We start from the raw sequence: 21066 nt of genomic DNA, 5'->3' as shown, positions 1-21066 counted from the left end.
TAATCTCATAGCGCTGTGGTTGGAAAAAGATGCTTGATATGATTTCAATTTTCTTAAATTTACTGAATCTTGATTTGTGACCCAAGATGTGATCTATCCTGGAGAATGTTCTGTGTGCACTTGAGAAGAAGGTGTAGTATGCTGTTTTTGGATGGAATGTCCTATAAATATCAATTAAGTCTATCTGACCTATTGTGTCATTAAAATCTTGTTTTTCCTTATTAATTTTCTGTGTGGATGATCTGTCCATTGGTGTGAGGTGTTCAAGTCCCCCGCTATTATTGTGTTACTATTGTTTTTCCCTTTTATAGCTGTTAGCATTTGCCTTATGTATTGAGGTGCTCCTATGTGGGGTGCATATATATTTATAATTGTTATATCTTCTTCTTGGATTGATCCCTTGATCATTATGCAGCATCCTTCCTTGTCTCTTGTAATATTCTTTATTTTAAAGTCTATCTTATCTGATATGAGTATTGCTACTCCAGCTTTCTTTTGATTTCCATTTGCATGGGATATCTTTTTCCATCCCCTCACTTTCAGTCTGTATGTGTCCCTAGGTCTGAAGTGGGTCTCTTATAGACAGCATATACATGGGTCTTGTTTTTGTATCCATTCAGCCAGTCTATGTCTTTTCGTTGGAGCATTTAATCCATTTATATTTAAGGTAGTTATCGATATGTGTTTTCCATTTTGTGCCAACACATATCGATATGTGTTGCCATTTTCTTAATTGTTTTGGGTTTGTTATTGTAGGTCTTTTCCTTGTCTTGTGTTTCCTGCCTAGAGAAGTTCCTTTAGCATTTGTTGTAAAGCTGGTTTGGTGGTGCTGAATTCTCTTAGCTTTTGCTTGTCTGTAAAGGTTTTAATTTCTCCATCGAATCTGAATGAGATCCTTGCCTGGTAGAGTAACCTTGGTTGTAGTTTCTGCTCTTTCATCACTTTAAATATATTATGCCACTCCCTTCTGGCTTGTAGAGTTTCTGCTGAGAAATCAGCTGTTAACCTTATGGGAGTTCCCTTGTATGTTATTTGTTGTTTTTCCCTTGTTGCTTTTAATAGTTTTTCTTTGTGTTTAATTTTTGTCAATTTGATTACTATGTGTCTTGGCATGATTCTCCTTGGGTTTATCCTGCCTGAGACTCTCTGTGCTTCCTGGACTTGGATGGCTATTTCCTTTCCCATGTTAAGGAATTTTCAACTATAATCTCTTCAAATATTTTCTCGGGTCCTCTCTCTCTCTTCGCCTTCTGGGACCCCTATAATGCGAATGTTGGTGTGTTTAATGTTGTCCCAGAGGTCTCTTAGGCCATCTTCATTTCTTTTCATTCTTTTTTCTTTATCCTGTTCCGCAGCAGTGAATTCCATCATTCTGTCTTCCAGGTCACTTATCCGTTCTTCTGCCTCAGTTATTCTGCTATTGATTCCTTTTAGTGTGTTTTTCATTTCAGTTATTGTATTGTTCATCTCTGTTTGTTTGTTCTTTAATTCTTCTAGGTGTTTGCTCTTTAATTCTTCTAGGTCTTTGTTAAACATTTCTTGCATCTTCTCAATCTTTGCCTCCATTCTTTTTCCAAGGTCCTGGATCATCTTCACTGTCACTATTCTGAATTCTTTTTCTGGAAGGTTGCCTATCTCCACTTCATTTAGTTGTTTTTCTGGGGTTTTATCTTGTTCCTTCATCTGGTACATAGTTCTCTGCCTTTTCATTTTGTCTATCTCTCTGAGAAAGTAGTTTTTGTTCCATAGGCTGCAGGACTGTAGTTCTTCTTGCTTCTGCTGCCTGCCTTCTGGTGGATGAGGCTATCTAAGAGGAAACTCTTGAGAATTTTCTTAGAGTGAGAAATCAATTCTTTCTGACTTGAATGCAATGTCCACCTCTTTCCAGGGAGTAGGTTATTCTGGTTCCCTTTCAGTTTCTCAATCACTGACAGACATTTAATGTATGGACATTATTGCAGGTATACCTAAAATTATCAAGAAGGATTTCTGAAAAGTTAAGAGGCTCCTGAGAATCACAGAAGTAGGATCCTAAAAAAGCACTTAGGAAAACCTCCTCATTGGGAGGACAAAGATCTGGGATGAGGAGCTGGAAGGTTTGCTGATTTCATGACTTCATGAGAGCTAGATTCCACTCCTGGATAGATAACTAAAAAAAGACTGACTAGTAGTGCCAGCTCTTCCAGGTGAGGTGTCAACTGAAATCCCCTATGTGCCACATCCAACCATGTTTTGGATGTGGAAGTGTTTTCCTTCCTTGGCCCTAAATCCTTTGCCCTGCAAGGTCTCACAACACCAATCCCTTGAAACTTCTTGAGACTCTTCACAGGATTTGTGACTGCATCGCTCTGGGTCCCTCCTCTGGTCTCCTTTTGCTGCCTGTGTTCACTCTCTCTTAATGACTCTTCTTTCTGACAAAGTCATCTTGTTTTTCACTCTACTCAGGTAATTGGAAATACTATCCAGTCCTGTGACCTCAGTCATCACCCATGCTTGGATGAATTCCAAATCTTGCCCTCCATTAACCTTCCACTCTCCTCTTGTCTCCTCTCCTCTCTGTCCTTCTTTCTCTCCCTCTAGTGCAAACTTCTCACCTGAGTCTCGCTTTCTCTCTATCTCCATCTGTGGCAAAGGACAGCTGCCCTCATCCATCCTGTTCCTGGGCCTCAGAGGGGCCTCTTCTACTTGGGTGCTACACAGACATTTGGATCCCTCTCCATACATGTTGATTAAATGACAGCTCAGCAGTTAATGGTAATTATGTGAATAGGCCTTCCCAGCCCTACGGTCTTCTACCCCAGCTCTGACTTCAATGTGCTTGGAGCTTCACTAAACAGACATGTCCACCAGAGCCTGGGCCTTTCTAGCATTTGTTTCTAGCAATGTAACCCAGAAGAGTTCTCACCAAGAATCCCAAGAAACAAGAAGATTTGGTGAGATTCTGCCTTCCTGTTGGTTTGAAATGTGCAGACTCCATAGATAACCTGCTTGGAATGATCCAAGTTTCGGAAATCATAAGACAGTAACAGGTTTAAGATAATCTCCGAGTAAAATAAAAACATTTGTCTCCAACAATTAAAAGGAAAACCACAGATTTTTGCTAATTCTGATGTTGCCTCAGCCGTAGTATTAAAGAGGTAGCACCTTACATCTGTCCAGAAGCAGAAGAGAAGATAGGTCATTCACGACTAGGATTACCCAACCACAAATCAGTTTAAGTCCAGGAGTGGCATATTAAAAACAGAGACCAGCCATGGTTCTTCTGAAAACCAAAGTACCTTCATTTCATTACAACTGTGCTGAGAATTCATATCCAGAATTATATACTTAGTATGAAGAATAATAAACAAAGATGACTGGAAAGGGACCCACAGAGACGTATGACCCGCCCAAAACATTCCACTATCGTTAACGATAATGTGCAGACCACATGAATTCATAGCCAAGTTTTTCATCTTTGGAATTCCAGCCACGTATAAGAAATTTAACCTAGAGCACCGAGGTAAACTTCTACATTTCAGAAAGTTTTATGGGACCTTTAATGTCTAGATATAGCTCCGCTTCTAAGGTTTCAGCCAGAAGACGGCCACCAGGCAATGAGCTGTACAGTATGCGATTTATCTGCTTCGGAAGGATGGCTCAGAGCTATTGGGATTTGAATGTGTGGCTCCAATTAGTCCAGCTTTGTATTACTGACAGGGAGACCACTAAGCCATCTCCTTCCAGCCAGATGAGTTTCCATTTAAAGTCTGCAAATCCAAGGGGATGTGAAGCAGGGAGTAACACGACCTCAGCAAGCCAAGCATTGTTTAGCATGCAGTTCATCAGGTGAGCCTAATCCAAAGTCAGACAGCAGACAGCCTGCCCTGCTCACATCATCTACGCCAGGAAGGGCTAAGAGTGGGCAAGTTGTTAAAGTCCTGTGAATTAGGAGGTCCATCAATGGATGTCAGTTTCTGAACACTTGCTACATGCCCAATGTGTTAGGCATTAGAGACATAACAGTGAAAAAGGCCCTGCCTGCAAGAGGCTTACAGGCCAGCAGGGAGACAGGTGAAATGCACAAGCGATTCCAATGGAGCATATGATAAGTGTTAGGACAGAGGAATGACGGGCTTCTGGAGGACATGGGAAGGGGCCTAATCAGACCTGAGGGTGTCAAGGAAGGATTCAAGCAGAAATTTAGTCCTCACTGAGACATGAAGGAAGAGAAGCAGGACTTAGGAGGAGAACAGTCAAGAAGACCGTAACAGATGCTCTTACAGGAACGACTAACCTAACAGTTATCAACTGATACCTTTTCTAAGTAACCCCATCCCCACTTGACTCTCATTCCTACTCCAAGTGTCTACTGTAAGCTTACATGTATCACTTATACTTTCTTCATTTTCATTTGTTATGCATACTTTGGTTTCACATGTAGATAGCTTGCGAAATACTAAAAAAAAATTGACATTTGCACATGGCTTTCAAATATTTCCTTAGTCAATCTTCAAAACAATTCCATGAGATCAGTAGACTAAATAGTACTATTATCATCTCCAATTCACAGAAAAGGAGACTAAGGACAAGGGTCCTCTGTTCTAACAGCCCAGTTCAGGGCTTCCTCCTATGGTAGCACATATCATAGTTTTTTTGTTTTTATTTTTGGTCTGGGGTTTTTTTTTCATAATTGCCCACTTCGCCTCCCCCATGAGACTGCAGTCTCCTTAAGATTGGAGGCTGCCTTCAGAACGGCTGTACCTCCCTCACCCAGCACACAGTGAATGCCCAATCAGGATTAACTGAATTACCAACTTATTTTCCTTCTCCATGAAGTTTCACATGACATACCCTGCCTCCTACTCCCAAGTGGTCAGAAGAAACAGTTTTATGCCTAAGTGATGAAAGCACTGGCTTTACAGTCTCACCAGGCTGGACTCACATTCTAGCTCCACCACCTACCAGATGTGTGGGACTTCGGGTTTGTTCCTTACCTCTCTGAGGCTTGGCTAGCTGCAAAATAAGGAGGATAAAATCTACTTTATAGAGAGGCCGTGAAGATAATATCTGGTCTATGTCCCCCTCTGACGATTGCTCACAACCTATCTTTGTACCTTTCTTTGACTACTCGTTCTTGTTTAGTGTCTATATCCACCCACCAGCAGGTAAGTTCCTGAAAACAGGGTCTGTGTTCTTCTTCATACTCCCAGAGGCCGGTCAAATGCTTTACAAATATCAGATGTTTAACAAACATCTAGAGAAAGAAAATGAACCGAGCTGTAGCTTTACCTAGCGTGCCGTTCAGAAGCCAGCACTCATCTGGTGTTCGATAAATACTGCTGACGGACTGGCTGTGCAATCTCGTGCAAATAAAGGATGTAGAATTGCAGGCTTTGCCCCTGTCCTTCTAGAAGCTGTTTTGCTGAGAAGGAGATTCCATGCTCTCTCACCCACCTCACTGCCAGCACTCAGTGTTTCCAGGGCAGCTTGTTGAGGAGCTACAGGCAGCAATGCAAATTTCACAATCTGGTTGCGTCGCAGTGAAGCTGAGGAGCTGGACTTTGAATTTTCTCAGCCTCAGGCTTCTTCGATTTGGCATAAAAACCAAAAGTCCTGCCTTCCAGTCCCTGTAGCCTCTCTCAAGGGACTGCAGGCATCCAAGGAGCCCTCAAGCTACCCTTCCGTTGAACGGATGCCAGAGCGGTCAGCACAGTACAACCCAGCGCCCTCACCTTCATCAGTAGCTCCCGGCTGGTCAGGTGGTTATTATGGTCTGAGAAGATGTCCGAAAGTTCTTCAAACATCAGCATTCGGTCCCTACAAAGGAATGAAGAAAACATTAAGAAATGAAGATTAGTAAAAGTCCCACACCTTGGGCCCAGGTGCCCTCAGTACCTCTGGCTACAGAGGGGAGGGCTACATGAGCACAGACAAAGCCAATGACCTTTCTCATGCAGGGTGGCTTTTTTTTTTTTTTTTTTTTAACAGGTAGACATGATCACCTGTGTGAAGAGAGGGATATTTTCTAAACATGCATGTTATAATCATAAAAAAAGATCGTTAAACTGGGGTATTAAGTTGTCTAATTGGGACATGTTCTCTTCGGCAAGTTAAAAAAAATTCTCTCTTAGCAACACACCCACAGCCCTACAGGACCTGAGAACTCTTCTTGGCCAGTCCCCTCGTTTGAGAGATGAAGATGCCAGGGTTGGGGATTTGTCTGAGCTTCCACTACTAACTGCTGAGAGCTGCAGTACAGAACCCAAATTTCCTGAACCTCTTAGAGTCAGAGTAGATGGTGGAACCAGAACGGGCTCTGGAGTCAGAGGGGATGGGTTCCAATCCCAACTCGGCCACTCACTCCCTAAGTGATCTTAGACAAGTTGCTCAACTTTCCTGAGCTTCAGTTTTCTTATCTGCACTACGGAAACAGTGACAGCCCCCTCGCAGGATGGCTGTGAAGGTCACCACGATCACACATGTGAAGCACCTACTCCTCCCTTGCGCCTCCCTGGTACACTACGTCTCCATGGGCCTCGCACTTTTCTCTACACCCCTCCAGGGTTACTGAGAGGATGACCTGAAGGCAAAGAATTAACAGAGGCAATGTCATTCTATATGCAACACTTTCATTATTGTGAGAAAGCCATTACTAAGAACTTACGTGTCTTACCATGAGTATAGTATTACTCTTAGAATTAAGAAAATCGTTAAAGCTATTTATATTTTGGAAAAACTCATTAAGAACTTAATTGCATGTGGGCCTAAATAAACAGAAAGAAATAGATGTCTTCTCTGTCCACTGAAAGTTATTAACATAAAGGGTCATCAGGAAAGCAATAACTGAATAAAATCTCTTAACCCTGTTCCTTGAAGTTAGCAATAGAAACTATATAGAGCTGATATGCAAGTGGCTTCTCTCGGGAACTGTGATACTTCTCCAGCAGCCCTGCTAAAATATGAACCCACCAACCAATGAAGACACAAACCAGACACCCATGTTGTAAAGAATAGGGCTTTGGGGTTTGTTTTGCGGTGTTTCTTAAATACAAAAGCCAGCTGGTATTTGTAATGAGGTGGATAGACCTAGAGTCTGTCATACAGAGTGAAGTAAGTCAGAAAGAGAAAGACTAATACCGTATGCTAACACATATATATGGAATTTAAGAAAAAAAAATGTCATGAAGAACCTAGGGGTAAGACAGGAATAAAGACACAGACCTACTAGAGAATGGACTTGAGGATATGGGGAGGTAGAAGGGTAAGCTGTGACAAAGCGAGAGAGAGGCATGGACATATATACACTACCAAACGTAAGGTAGATAGCTAGTGGGAAGCAGCCTCATAGCACAGGGAGATCAGCTCGGTGCTTTGTGACCGCCTGGAGGGGTGGGATAGGGAGGGTGGGAGGGAGGGAGATGCAAGAGGGAGGAGATATGGGAACATATGTATATGTATAACTGATTCACTTTGTTATAAAGCAGAAACACACCATTGTAAAGCAATTATACTCCAATAAAGATGTAAAAAAAAAAAAAAAAAAGCCAGCTGGAAGAATGGACCTTCTCATATGGTAACCAAAGAGATGAAGAAACAAGTCCACTAATTTTTTTACTTGTGTTTTAGCCTCAGATTTGCTATGGTAGAAATCTTTGCCTGGCTAAGTGACTTTCTATAGTGTTCTACTTATCAACCACCAAGGAAAGAAAGGATTACCTTTCAGTGCCACCAGAGAAGGGTGCAGTGGGGCAAGTCTTCGTTTTAGCCCCTGACTGTCCCGTTGTTGCTGATACCACAGCTGAGGAGCAGTGATGAGAGGAAGGAGTGGGGCTGGGGTGCTGAGGATGGGGATGCTGTACGCATCTGATTTTCCCATCATATTTCGCCAGGGCCTAACATCTAAATGATTTTATATGATCCTTATCTTTCCTAGGACTCCTGTGCAGAGGAAAATCAATTAACTAATCTCTCACACAGAGTCACCTTCTTCATTCAAACTAATGAAGAGGAGAAAGAACCCAAGAAAAGAGTGGTAATCGAGAAAACTGCACTGGACTTTGAAAAGCCTATCTGCCACGTTTTCTCCGGAGAGGTAACAGAACACGAGCTCTGGAGTCCAAGTGGCTGAGGCGTCTGCAGATCTATAACACCAGGCAATAAGATCACCTGCTTCAAAACCCATCAAACAATTATATAATAAATAACGTGACTTCCCCTAAGCAGCCTTTCCTCTGAGAGAGAATGTGAGCTTACCAGTAGGTTGAACACTCTGGCACCCCTTTTTCAGCACAAATCTACGAAACTCCGGTTTACCAATCTGGATCTCTGTTGAGTTTGGGTAGTGTCAGTCCCTTCAGGCTTACGCAGCTCTGAGTGAGTTGATGAAATTGAGTACCTAGACCTTCCACTCTAAGGACAGAGCCCACCAAATGCACAAGGCAGGCCTGCCTGGGGAGCAAGCTGGCCTGGCTCCCGACTGGAACTGACAGTGCCTCACACGGCACAGACTGCACTACACACAGTATAGACTGTGCTGCATACAATATAAGTTATAAACAGTTCACGCATCCTCCCCTGTTATGGCCTGACTTCTTGATTAGTGCAAACCGAGAGAGACTTTGTTGAAAGTAGCTGACCTAGTTTGTAGTCACGACACATGCCCCAGCATCTAAATCTGTACTCATGGGGGACCAGAACTGCCTCCTCACTCACTCTTCCCTCCTTTGCAAAAAGCCCTCTGGTCTAGAGTTCAGTGAAGCTCTGGACATGGGGGCGAGAGCGACAGTGAAACAGTAAGGAAGGACACAATTGTTCATTGTTCCAAAGGTTATGGCAAGAAATGTGAAGAAAAACACAATACAGGATGTGGGCAGTTAATCACTTTTAGTCAGGTACCTAGGAAGGAATACTTAGAGGTTTTTAATATCATTAAGATAGCTTTTAATAGGCGGAAGCAGAAACAAACTAAGTGGATTCTCGTTGAATAGCAAGAACTAATGTCCTATCTGCACACACTATCCCTCACAGCTTGGAACAGCTTAGGGCTTTGGAATGTGGCTGAAAAATAACCAGAACTAATGGCAAATTGCTGTAACTTCATCACTCCACAACCTTATCCCTCAAAGCCCAGATAATATGCACATCCTTAAAATCATCCCCAAAGCCAATCATCTTGGCTTTGGCACCCTTTGAGAATGAGTTTGATTTCTGCAGCAGCCCTGCCTCAAAACTCATTCATGATGATGTGTAAAACACACCCTGCCTGGAACACACAGAGGCTTTCAAAGATGTTTCTCTAGTTATATAATATGAGCTTTGAAAATGAGGACCCACACCATTTATGCAGCAACGAATCAGCCCAGCCAAAGAAAGCAGAGCAGAACACTTGGGAACTTACTTTGGCACCGCGGCCCAAGTCTTTTTTAACCGATAGATGGAATTGGACTGCAGTGCCGAAACGATGGCCCTCAAGGAGGAGAAATTCTTCAGGATTCTACATTCCTGTAGGGAGAGTGATTAAAACATACAAGGCATTTAAATATCAATAAAACAGTGAGTTGGTGGTTTCCTGTTTTAGAGGTAGCACAGCTGCCATGAACTCTTACCACTAAATAGGCGGCTGTATAAATATTGAACATCAAAAAGTGGCTCCTTTGCTCCCACCCCAGTCACTGAAACACTTTACAGATTTTGGCCCTGAACGCTTGTTTTTCTCCCTTTAATGTATTTTCTGTGTTGTTGTTACAGTTTTATAGTTTCCAGCTTTCCCAGTAAAAACACGAGTGGAGGTGAGTCTACAGAGCTTTGCTAGAGAAAGCAAACTTTCTTCTGAAGAAAGCATACATATGCCCTAAAAATACACATGAAAGATGACTGTATCCTTCAGACCCACAAAGTGAACCGGGCAGCAGCTGCTTCGAGGTCAGATGCTATCAAACATCTCATGACCAACCCTTGTCCAGAGAGGGGTATATAACTTGGCAATAAAAACTCACCACAAGTTGAACTTTGGCTTTTATGTTCTTAGCCAAGAGGGAATATTTTTATACACATCCATTCGGTTTCAAATGGGCTTGTGCCGCAATCATAAACATTCAGAAACACCTTGGTACTTACAATGGTTCCAAAATAACTTGGGCTTTTAAAATAAAATTCCCTTTGGCAGCGTTTTCAAACAAAATAGAAAGAGAACAGGAAACATTCTGGATGTCATTTTCTGGGGAAGGAGAAAGACTGACTGCCTGATCCTGAAACTTCAGCTACCATTCAGAGTCTATAGCATCAGCAGGCAGCGACCCTGAAGTCAAAGTCCTGCTGAACGAATGGCAGGGGACAGCGAAACAGTCAGGGAGAGGGTCCCATTTGCAGCCAGAATGGGGAAGGTGGCAGCCTCGAGAGAGTGGACAGTGCCTTATGCCCAAGGAGATGCTCCGTGTGCAGGCGTATGGGGGAGTGTACTACATCCACCGTTGACTATCGAGTGCACTGTGTGAGCATGGGCTGGGCTTCGTGCAGAACATCTGGGGCAAGAGGACCCAGGGTGGTTGGGCATAAATGCACGTCGCTTGAAAGATCACTTCATGAAGTCACGCGAGTCCTGACTGTGAAGGAAAAGTGGCATTCTCTGACTTGGCGCCCCCAAATCTGGCTACTTAACATTACTACGCCAAACAAACCCCACAACATTTTCTTAGAGTAAATGCCAAAGTTCTTTACAAAAGTCATGCCCACGCTTTTTAAACGCCTCAATGCTTTCCCTTTATTTAAAAAGAAAGAGAGAGAAAGCTAAGGAGAGAGAGAAAGCTCCCACTCTGAATTACAGTCAGTCTGGAAACCAAGCCCATGACAGCATGGTTCAACGAAGGTTCAGAATCCAAAAGTTATGTTCTAAAAATCAGGAAACTTGCAATAAATAAAGGGACTCAGGCCCAGATATTTCATGCAAATTGTGATAAACATATGGAACACATTATTCAGAAAGAGGCTTAAGCTAAGGGTTTAAAGGAGTACAAGGGGCATCTGGCCCCATTTCTAGAAAAGGAATCATCTTTGAGGAGAGGTGATACAAAAGTAAAAATGTAGCAGTAAGGCCAGTCCAAGAAAATACAGTCATGTTAGGTCAGAAATATTTACTGCATGTAAAATTATCATTTTTTCAAACATCCTCTCAATAGAAAATGACTGATTAATGCAGGAAAAGTAAAATAAATCTTGGCTGGAAACCACCTGTGAGTCTTGTTATTTTATTAAGTTACCTACACAATTTCAAGGGACACAGCATGCTCCACACTGGGAAACTGCATCACCAAGAGTTAAGGACCCTTGGCTTTTAAGCACGTGCTATGGGATTTGGAATATATCTCAAATTATACAACTTGTATTTCTTATTATCACATAAACACACGATTGATATTTATATGGGCCAAAGTCATTGTTTGAGTCACCCTGTCACATATACAGATGCTACACGCTTGCTACAGATTTTCTAAGCAGTTGAACAGATTAAAAGTAGATAGACTATTTTCTTTTGAGACATGTAGATGACTATAAATGATATGGCGTTTGTGGCCAAAAAATACTTTTTCTTATCAGTCTAAGAAGACAGAGAAATTCCATGCTCTATCAGAACTTCTTCTGTAGCTCTTACTTGTCGATAAATAACCTCAATTCAGAATAGGAGAAGTCAAAGTTGCATAAGATATTTTTTTGTTTTTTTCCATATAGTATTTTTCCATGTACTAAAAAGTCTGTGGTATCAGACCACCTACAGACTCAAAATAAAGCAAATTCTCTGGCACAGTTATGGCTTTGCTATTTAATCAAAGACCACAAAAGAGAATGTGAAAAAAAAAAAAGAGCAAAAATGTGTAAGTTTAAGCCTTATGCCCACAGATAGGGGCTTAATGAGAAAAATATATAATGGGGTAGAAAACAAAATGTGTTTTGGTTAGGGTTGACCCACATAGCCCAGAACAGAGTATATTTACATAATAATTATTTGTCAAAATTGTTGTTAACTACATAGCTCTTGCTGATGTAATTTCTTCTTTTGAGAAAAAAAAAAATCTTCCCAAATCTTCAAATACCCAAAATCCTATCAATTATTCAAAGCTAAATTCAAATGTCATCCTACCCATGAAACCTTCCTGGATCACCCCAGTCAGAAGTGATTTCTTGCTCCTCCACTTTTACAGCACTTATGTCATACGGCCCTACTCCTCTTCAGCCCAGGCTGATAATTCCAGTATACCTTAGCTTCCTCGTTTGACTATAGGCTCCTGTAGGATCAAATCAATTGTGTTTAGCTTATCTATGTCCGCAAAGGACATAAAATTGTAGCTCTGAAGCATTTAGGGGCTCATGAAATATGTGGTGACTGACTGAATACTGTTCACCTTTCCTCACTCATGAAATAAGATGCTGATAAATGAAGGTCAAGGTCATATGGCATGGAAGGAGTTGATCCCATAGACTGGACTGACACCCAGGAGAATGTAATTCAGGCCTAGGAATAGACTCTGCCCCTCCAACTTCAGATATAAAGCCCTCAGGAAAGCCCTTGATTAATGTGAAATCTGTATATTTCAGTCTTTTAGAAAAGAGATTCGAGATCCTAAGAAGGTATTGGCTCTTCAAGTCTGCAGAAAATAGAATGCTCCCAGGTACTGGAAGGGTGCGAGATAATCCTTTTGCATTGTCAGAGCAGTCCATTTGACACTGAGGCCACCGTTGATATTTACTGGACACGGCACAGAACCAACACTCAGGCTGTGAAAAAGCAGACATTCCACTGCACCCGGAAGGGGCCCATGAGCAGAAAGAAGTGAGCAAGGGACGAATTTTTTTAAAGAGGAAAAATAAATAAACTCCCACGTTAAGAAAGGCAACTTTTTTCTTACCTTGGAAGGACAACAAAAACTATACTAAAATAGTATAAAACTCTACTAAAAACTACACTAAAAATAAATGGTTCTGAAAAACCTAGGGGCAGGACAGGAATAAAGACACAGACGTAGAGAATGGACTTGAGGACACAGGGAGGGGGAAGGGTAAGCTGGGACTAAAGGAGAGAGTGGCATGGACATATATACACTACCAAATGTAAAATAGATAGCTAGTGGGAAGCAGCCTCATAGCACAGGGAGATCAACTCTAGCACAGGGAGATCAGCTCGGTGCTTTGTGACCACCTAGAGGGGTGGGATAGGGAGGGTGGGAGGGAGATGCAAGAGGGAGGGGATATGGGGACATATGTATACGTATAGCTGATCCACTTTGTTATAAAGCAGAAACTAACAAACCATTGTAAAGCAATTATATTCCAATAAAGATGTTTAAAAAAAACAAAACCCATGGGCCCTCACATATGGTCTTTTGACTGCTTTTCAACCAAATGGAAACATCAGAGTGATGGCAGCATAATCTCCCATATCTATTAAACCCAAAGAATATTTTTAAAAAGACAATTACATGAGCAATGTTAATCCACTTCTCGATGATTTTGGCTCTCTGCTGAGTTTTGAGTTCTTTGCCCCCCAGAATGGTGCTGACAACGCATTTGGTGAGGGTATTAAACTGAGAGATGGTAGCACGGATCGTAGGAGCCAAGTGTTTGTTTTCCTTCTTGTCCCTTCGAGACCAAATGCAGCCCAGGCAGTGGTGAGGCACTACTTTCTTGAATAGTTGCTAGAAAAAAAGAGGAATTGACTTTAAGGACAACACACACATTTCATATGGCAAAGCATGTCATCTGTAAGTTGGTACTTTGTGAATGGACAAATAACCCTTTCCTACTTGATTTGCCTCATGGTGTTCATTTCAATAGAAAAAAGTAAATAATTAATACATTAACTGATCAGAAAAGCCCACGTGTTCCCTTCTAAATCTGCTCAACTGAACAAATGGAACACGATGACCAAAAGAAAATTTAAATGTCCAAAAGCATTTTGACTTTTCTGTCTTGGAAGGAAAGCCAGGTAAAAATCTGTACTACTAATCTAAAAGAAGTGGTTAAGATTATTTTGACCTCAAAATCATATCCATGGTACGTCCTGGACACTCATGATCATGAACTGTGTATAATGCATATGAACGACCACCTGAAAAGTGATCCACAGAAGTACAGTACTTGTGACACTCATCAAGGTCACTATTCTATTTCCCATTATTTAAAATGAAGAAACTAAGAAACATACAAAAGGAAAAACTATTCAACATCACACAGTAAAAGGAAGAGGGATTTAAAGCCTGGTTTCCAGGTCTTTGCCTAAAAGTCATAGCCAATGAAGTCTTCCATCTTTCTCTTCTGCTATCAGTGTGTGAAACAACAACAAATTTGTTGAACAAATCTGATTCTCATTTGTACAACAATTTCAATACAAGACGTGCAAGGGCTTGTGTAAAACAGAGAACACCAGGATTTACTTTATATAGACTATCTGATTTACTTCTGAGAATCTATTTGCATGTTAACTAGATGGAAACTCTATGCTGCTTCCTCTAAAGTGCTAAGTGTGGAAGAGCTAAAAACCATTGTGATCACTGATAACAGCCCTTTTTTCTTTAACCAGCTAGCACTGAGCTATGAAACGTGGCTGATGAAACCAAATATGTACAGCTAACAAAAATATCCAAACTTCAAAAGACCAGGAAGCACATGTGGAAATGAGCTGCCAGATATAGTCACATGTGGATTCAGTGAATTTATTTTATCCTAACTTATACTTTGACCCCTTTACAATCCTCCAAATAAACAGTTTGGATCTTGAAATATTCATGAGTCTAAAGGGAGAGAAATACCCATGGAACAGGATAGATTTTTGTTTCCCTAGAATTAGAATTCTTATTTCCCTCTGGGTATTGAGTGCCAAGTAAAAAGCACCTTCTCCCAGAATTGTAAGAAGAGCTTAGGCCTGAATTATTCAGATGATAGATTCAAATCACATCTTCACTCTGCATTTACAGGCACAGCCTCTCTCAGGGATTTGGAAAGACTTAAATCATGTGACCCGGGGCCACCAGTACTGTCACTCCCCACATTCTAAGTAGAAGCACATCAGAGGCACAAAGAGAAGACGTACTGCATCCATGTAGGTCAGCTGCTCAGCCACGAGATCTTCTGAGAAGCACGTGAACTCTGCAGACCCGCCACCCTCCAGTTCCTCTTCCTCTTCCAGGCTGAAGGAGATGGTGCTGGGAAACCCATCTGTTCACAGGTGGAAAAAAATTAGTAATTTGGTGCTGCTGTATACAACCTTGTTTACAGAGTCCAACTGGACTTTTTTAATTTAGGAAGAAAAGAGCTGCTCCTTTAGAAAACCCACAGGGAGAGAACAGCAAGGACAATAAACCTGAGTGAAATGGAGGTTTTCCCAGGCTCTGCTTGTTCCTAGCTGCGTTATTAAGTTCAGAGGCCTCATGTTGTCACCTGGACAAACACTGGTTCCTTGGTCAAGGACAGAGCCAGGTTAGGCAAAGTCTAGAGAAACAAAGCTGGGCTACATTCAGGGGGTCACCCTCATTTGGGGGCTCCCTCAAACCCTCTGATCAGCTCAAACACTGATCCAACTACTTCCTAAACCCCCCAACTATGCAGTTCTTAATTACTGGGCCATTTATAATCAGAAGCCTGGAAGGAATGGACATGAAGGCAGGCCAGGCTCTGGGGAGTAGAACAGGCCATTCTGGTGTCAGAAATATTGATGAAGTCCTCAGAGTTCTCAAGAAGTACTTAGAATCCTCAAAATGTTAGGATTAGCTTTCAACTTCCACCTAAAATTAAGTATGCATGAGACTACTACAAGCAACTCTATGCCAATGAAATGGACAATCTGGAAGAAATGGACAAATTCTTAGAAAGGTATAACCTTCCAAGACTGAACAAGGAAGAGATAGAAAACATGAACAGACCAATCACAAGTAATGAAATTGAAACTGTGATTAAAAATCTTCCAACAAACAAAAGCCCAGATGGCTTCACAGGTGAATTCTATCAAACATTTACAGAAGAGCTAACACCCATCCTTCTCAAACTCTTCCAAAAAATTGCAGAGGAAGGAACACTCCCAAACTCATTCTATGAGGCCACCATCACCCTGATACCAAAACCAGACAATGATACTACAAAAAAAGAAAATTAGAGACCAATATCACTGATGAATACAGATGCAAAAGCCCTCAACAAAATACTAGCAAACAGAATCCAACAACCCATTAAAAGGATCATATACCATGATCAAGTGGGATTTATCCCAGGGATGCAAGGATTCTTCAATATATGCAAATCAATCAATGTGATACACCATATTAACAAATTGAAGAATAAAAACCATGTGATCATCTCAATAGATGCAGAAAAAGCTTCTGACAAAATTCAACACCCATTTATGATAAGAACTCTCCATAAAGTGGGCACAGAGGGAAACTACCTCAACATAATAAAGGCCATATACGACAAACCCACAGCAAACATCATTCTCAATGGTGAAAAACTGAAAGCATTTCCTCTAAAATCAGGGACAAGACAAGGATGTCCACTCTCACCACTATTATTCAACATAGTTTTGGAAGTCCTAGCCATGGCAATCAGAGAAGAAAAAGAAATAAAAGGAATACAAATTGGAAAAGAAGAAGTAAAACTGTCACTGTTTGCAGATGACATGATACTATACATAGAGAATCCTAAAGATGCCAACAGAAAACTACTAGAGCGAATCAATGAATTTGGTAAAGTTGCAGGATACAAAATTAATCCACAGAAATCTCTTGCATTCCTATACACTAATGATGAAAAACCTGAAAGAGAAATTAAGGGAACACCCCCACTTACCACTTCAACAAGAAGAAAAAAATACCTAGGAATAAACCTACCTAGGGAGACAAAAGACCTGTATGCAGAAAACTATAAGACACTGATGAAAGAAATTAAAGATGATACCAACAGATGGAGAGATATAACATGTTCTTGGATTGGAAGAATCAATATTATGAAAATGACTATACTACCCAAAGCCATCTACAGATTCAATGCAATCCCTATCAAACTACCAATGGCATTTTTTACAGAACTAGAACAAAAAATCTTAAAATCTGTATGCAGACACAAAAGACCCTGAATAGGCAAAGCAGTCTTGAGGGAACAAAACAGGGCTGGAGGAATCAGACTCCCTGACTTCAGACTATACTACAAAGCTACAGTAATCAAGACAATATGGTACTGGCACAAAAACAGAAATATAGATCAATGGAACAAGATAGAAAGCCCAGAGATAAACCCACGCACCTATGGTCAACTAATCTATGACAAAGGAGGCAAGGATATACAATGGAGAAAAGACAGTCTCTTCAATAAGTGGTGCTGGGAAAACTGGATAGCTACATGTAAAAGAATGAAATTAGAACACTCCCTAACACCATACACAAAAATAAACTCAAAACGGATTAGAGACCTAAATGTAAGACCGGACACTATAAACCTCTTAGAGGAAAACATAGGAAGAACACTCTTTGACATAAATCACAGCAAGATCTTTTTTGATCCACCTCCTAGAGTAATGGAAATAAAAACAAAAATAAGCAAATGGGACCCAATGAAACTTAAAAGCTTTTGCACAGCAAAGGAAACTGTAAACAAGACAAAAAGACAACCCTCAGAATTTGCAAATGAATAAATGGACAAAGGATTAATCTCCAAAATATATAAACAGCTCATGCAGCTCAATATTAAAGAAACAAACAACCCAATCCAAAAATGGGCAGAAGACCTAAATAGACATTTCTCCAAAGAAGACATACAGATGGCCAAGAGGCACATGAAAAGCTGCTCAACATCACTAATTATTAGAGAAATGCAAATCAGAACTACAATGAGGTATCACCTCACACTGGTTAGAATGGGCATCATCAGAAAATCTGCAAAGAACAAATGCTGGAGAGGGTGTGGAGAAAAGGGAACCCTCTTGCACTGTTGGTGGGAATGTAAATGGATACAGCCCCTATGGAGAACAGTATGGAGGTTCCTTAAAAAACCAAAAATAGACTTACCGTATGACCCAGCAATCCCACTACTGGGCATATACCCAGAGAAAACCATAATTCAAAATGACACGTGCACCCCAATGTTCACTGCAGCACTATTTACAATAGCGAGGTCTTGGAAGCAACCTAAATGCCCAGCGACAGACGAATGGATAAAGAAGATGTGGTACATGTATACGATGGAATATTACTCAGCCATAAAAAGGAACGAAATTGGGTCATTTGTAGAGATGTGGATGGATCTAGAAACTGTCATACAGAGTGAAGTAAGTCAGAAAGAGAAAAACAAATATCATATATTAACGCATGTATGTGGAACCTAGAAAAATGGTACAGGTGAACCGGTTTACAGGGCAGAAATTGAGACACAGATGTAGAGAACAAATGTATGGACACCAAGGGGGGAAAGCGGTGGGGGTGGGTGGGGGTGTGTGTGATGAATTGGGAGATTGGGATTGACATGTATACACTGATGTGCATAAAATGGATGACTAATAAGAAAAAAAAAGTATGCATGAAGCAGTAGGATAGCCTTAAGCTAAATTCACCTGAGCCTTATTAGAGATAAGATCATCGATTAGCAAATTAATCGGATACAGACTGAAGAAGTAGGAAAAAATAAATTTTTTCTACCTAGGGCTCCAAATCAAAAGCATAAGTGCTCAGCACATGGAACAGGACCTCCAGTCTCCATTGTGAAAGACTGTGGACCTGGAAGACGTTTACCTTGGGTCCCTAGCCTCTCTTCCGGGGAAACCTTCCCCAATTCCTGGGTTGTTCCCCAACCTCATCCCCTTTCACACTCCTTGCTCTTCTGCCTGTCAAATCCATTCTCAAGAAGAAAAATCTAGCTGCATTCAGTTATATCTTAGCAGACATTTAAATCAGGGCGTTACTACTCCCCCAGAATGTTTACATTGTAAGCCTTTGCAGAATAAAAGACTTTTAGGCATCTTGGATCAAGTTGGGGTGACCGTTTCTTAGTTTCCGAGGGGAAAAGGGGTGCTGAGTGGACCCTACATCACCTCCCCTGTCAGAGCACCACGTGGGTATCTGCCAACTTTGGTGACAGGTATGTGATTTAAGACTGGCCGCCTCACCCTGGAGTTGAAGGTACTGATGTGAACGGGGTTGGTTACAACCAGGTAAGGAAGGAGGGGATCTCTGCCTGCCTCTGGAGTCTGAGACACAAACAAGCATGAGCTAAAGAAAGCTAAAACCCCATGATTTCACCACTTTTCCTCCACACAATTCTGGTCCTCTCTCACTGGGTGGAGGAATAAGATATTTGAAATCCCAAAGGTTCAGAATGGGCCTCTCAACCCTCTTGCTAACCACTGTGCATAAATCCGTCCCAGTCACTCTGCAATGCAGAGGCTGGCCCACTTCAGCCAAGGAGTATATGTGCTAAGGCTTGATCTCATTCACCCAACACTCCATAGCAGCCTGATATGTGCCTTGGATCAACTCTGCTGTATCTGAAGATTACATGGTCCTTTCTCTCCAGGGTCTAGTCCATGCTTTCACTGTTTCTGCTTTTGATTCTTTTCCGGTGGTAAGTAGGTAAAAACTTGAAGCAAGATTTCACTTTTGGAAAACATGTAGGAGAGCTTGTTTGCTTTTGCCAGCATGAAACTGGGTAAAAAAAGCACATGGGAACCAAGCTCCTAAAACTCTTTTTCGGTAATGATTCCTGTACTTAATAAACAGAGAGTTTAGAGAGTTCTTGATTAAAAATTTCCAAACACAGAAAAAATTCATTTCTGGGATTGCCTAAAAACTTTACCAAAGTCAGGCCATCTCGTTCTCCCCTGCCTCAGCCTGCCAAATGAGCTGGCCTTCCAGTCCCGGTTGGAAACAATGAACCACTGGTCCCACCGGTTCCCCAATTAGGCCGGAAGCCAGGGGCAGCTCCCGTGGGGACAGCTGGGCTCTAATGGTGTATCCACTCCAGCACAAAGACAGGAGGGGAGGCCCTGAAGGGAGTTGAGGTCCGGCAGCTGGAGGAGTGCCCCTGGTATTCAAACATTCCCGGCAAATGAAGTCATCGGAGATACCGAGGACTTGGCAGTCAGCTTTTAATGATGCAATTGCATTTTCCCCTCTCTGGTCCCCCACACGTAAAAAATTCAACAGGTTCTGTTTGGAATTTAAGGTTATTTTCTTTGGCACTGATGCAGCTTCCCTTATCAGTGTTGAGGAACCATTTCCTTTCCCTCACTGAGGAAATCAGGCGTCACTTCAGGGAAGTGCCTGTCAGAAGCTCCAAGTGGGTCAGCTGCCATGGCAACCATCCCCCAGCAGCCAGTGAGGGGATAAAACGTCACACTGAAAGACCGCCCTAGCCTCTTTCTGACTTTCTTCAAAGCCTGATGGTTCCAAGCCGCCCGTGGCCTGCAGTGGTGGCCCTTCCTCTGTCCTTGAAAATAGGCAGTCAATTCCTCAGATAGGAAAAAACAGCCACAGAAATTTCCTCTGGATGAGGCCATCAGAGATGCGAAATGATGGTAATCTGCCCCAGTAGGGGACAGATTACAGGGATGCTTTCCGGCTGAAGGAGAAACATCTTTTCTGAGCTTTTCAAGCTTTTGTGAGGACAGGAGCAGAACTGGATTTAATTCCTCGCCTGCTGAATGGGGGTGGTGGTTTGTGATGCGTTTTCATTTGCTAGAAGGAGGAATCAATTAGGCAGATAATGAAGAGCAAATTCAAGTTCAGCAGGGTGTGTGATGACAAGGAAAGGTAAAAGACCATCAAGGAGATCGTCCTCTTTATGGTATTAAAGGAAACCCTGAGAAATCATTTCACCTCTGAGCCACTGTTTCCTCACGTAGAAAATGAGGGAGTTGGACTAGGTGATGTTGAATATCCCCTTCTCTGCTCTAAAATGCTATATAGGTCCTGTAATTAGTACTTCAATAACCTTGAGAATTTTACCACAGCCCCCAATCCCCCAGCAGCCTGTCCTGCAGGAAACCAAGGCCTCCTATTCAACAAGTACAGGGAGAACATTTCCTCACTGTGGAGGTTTGCAGGATCAGAATCTAGC

At 41.8% G+C, this 21066-nt stretch overlaps 1 protein-coding gene across 4 annotated transcripts in view; it reads right to left on the bottom strand.

The window, feature by feature from the left end:
- RGL1 (ral guanine nucleotide dissociation stimulator like 1) overlaps positions 1-21066 on the bottom strand; it is a 177260-nt gene that overhangs the window by 29890 nt on the left and 126304 nt on the right. For all 4 annotated transcript variants that reach the window (XM_065896243.1, XM_065896338.1, XM_065896312.1 and 1 more), the window contains 4 exons: positions 15062-15186; positions 13452-13667; positions 9380-9483; positions 5715-5799 (listed from right to left, as the gene is read on the bottom strand). In XM_065896243.1, coding sequence (XP_065752315.1) covers positions 5715-5799; positions 9380-9483; positions 13452-13667; positions 15062-15186 — 530 coding nt within the window. The remainder of the gene's footprint in view (positions 1-5714; positions 5800-9379; positions 9484-13451; positions 13668-15061; positions 15187-21066) is intronic.

This window comes from Phocoena phocoena, chromosome 1 (assembly GCF_963924675.1).
Source record: "Phocoena phocoena chromosome 1, mPhoPho1.1, whole genome shotgun sequence".
In the NCBI taxonomy this organism is placed as follows: Eukaryota; Metazoa; Chordata; class Mammalia; order Artiodactyla; family Phocoenidae; genus Phocoena; species Phocoena phocoena.
The sequence above is the reverse complement of the archived record's forward strand: the minus strand, read 5'-3'. Positions and strand labels throughout refer to the sequence as shown.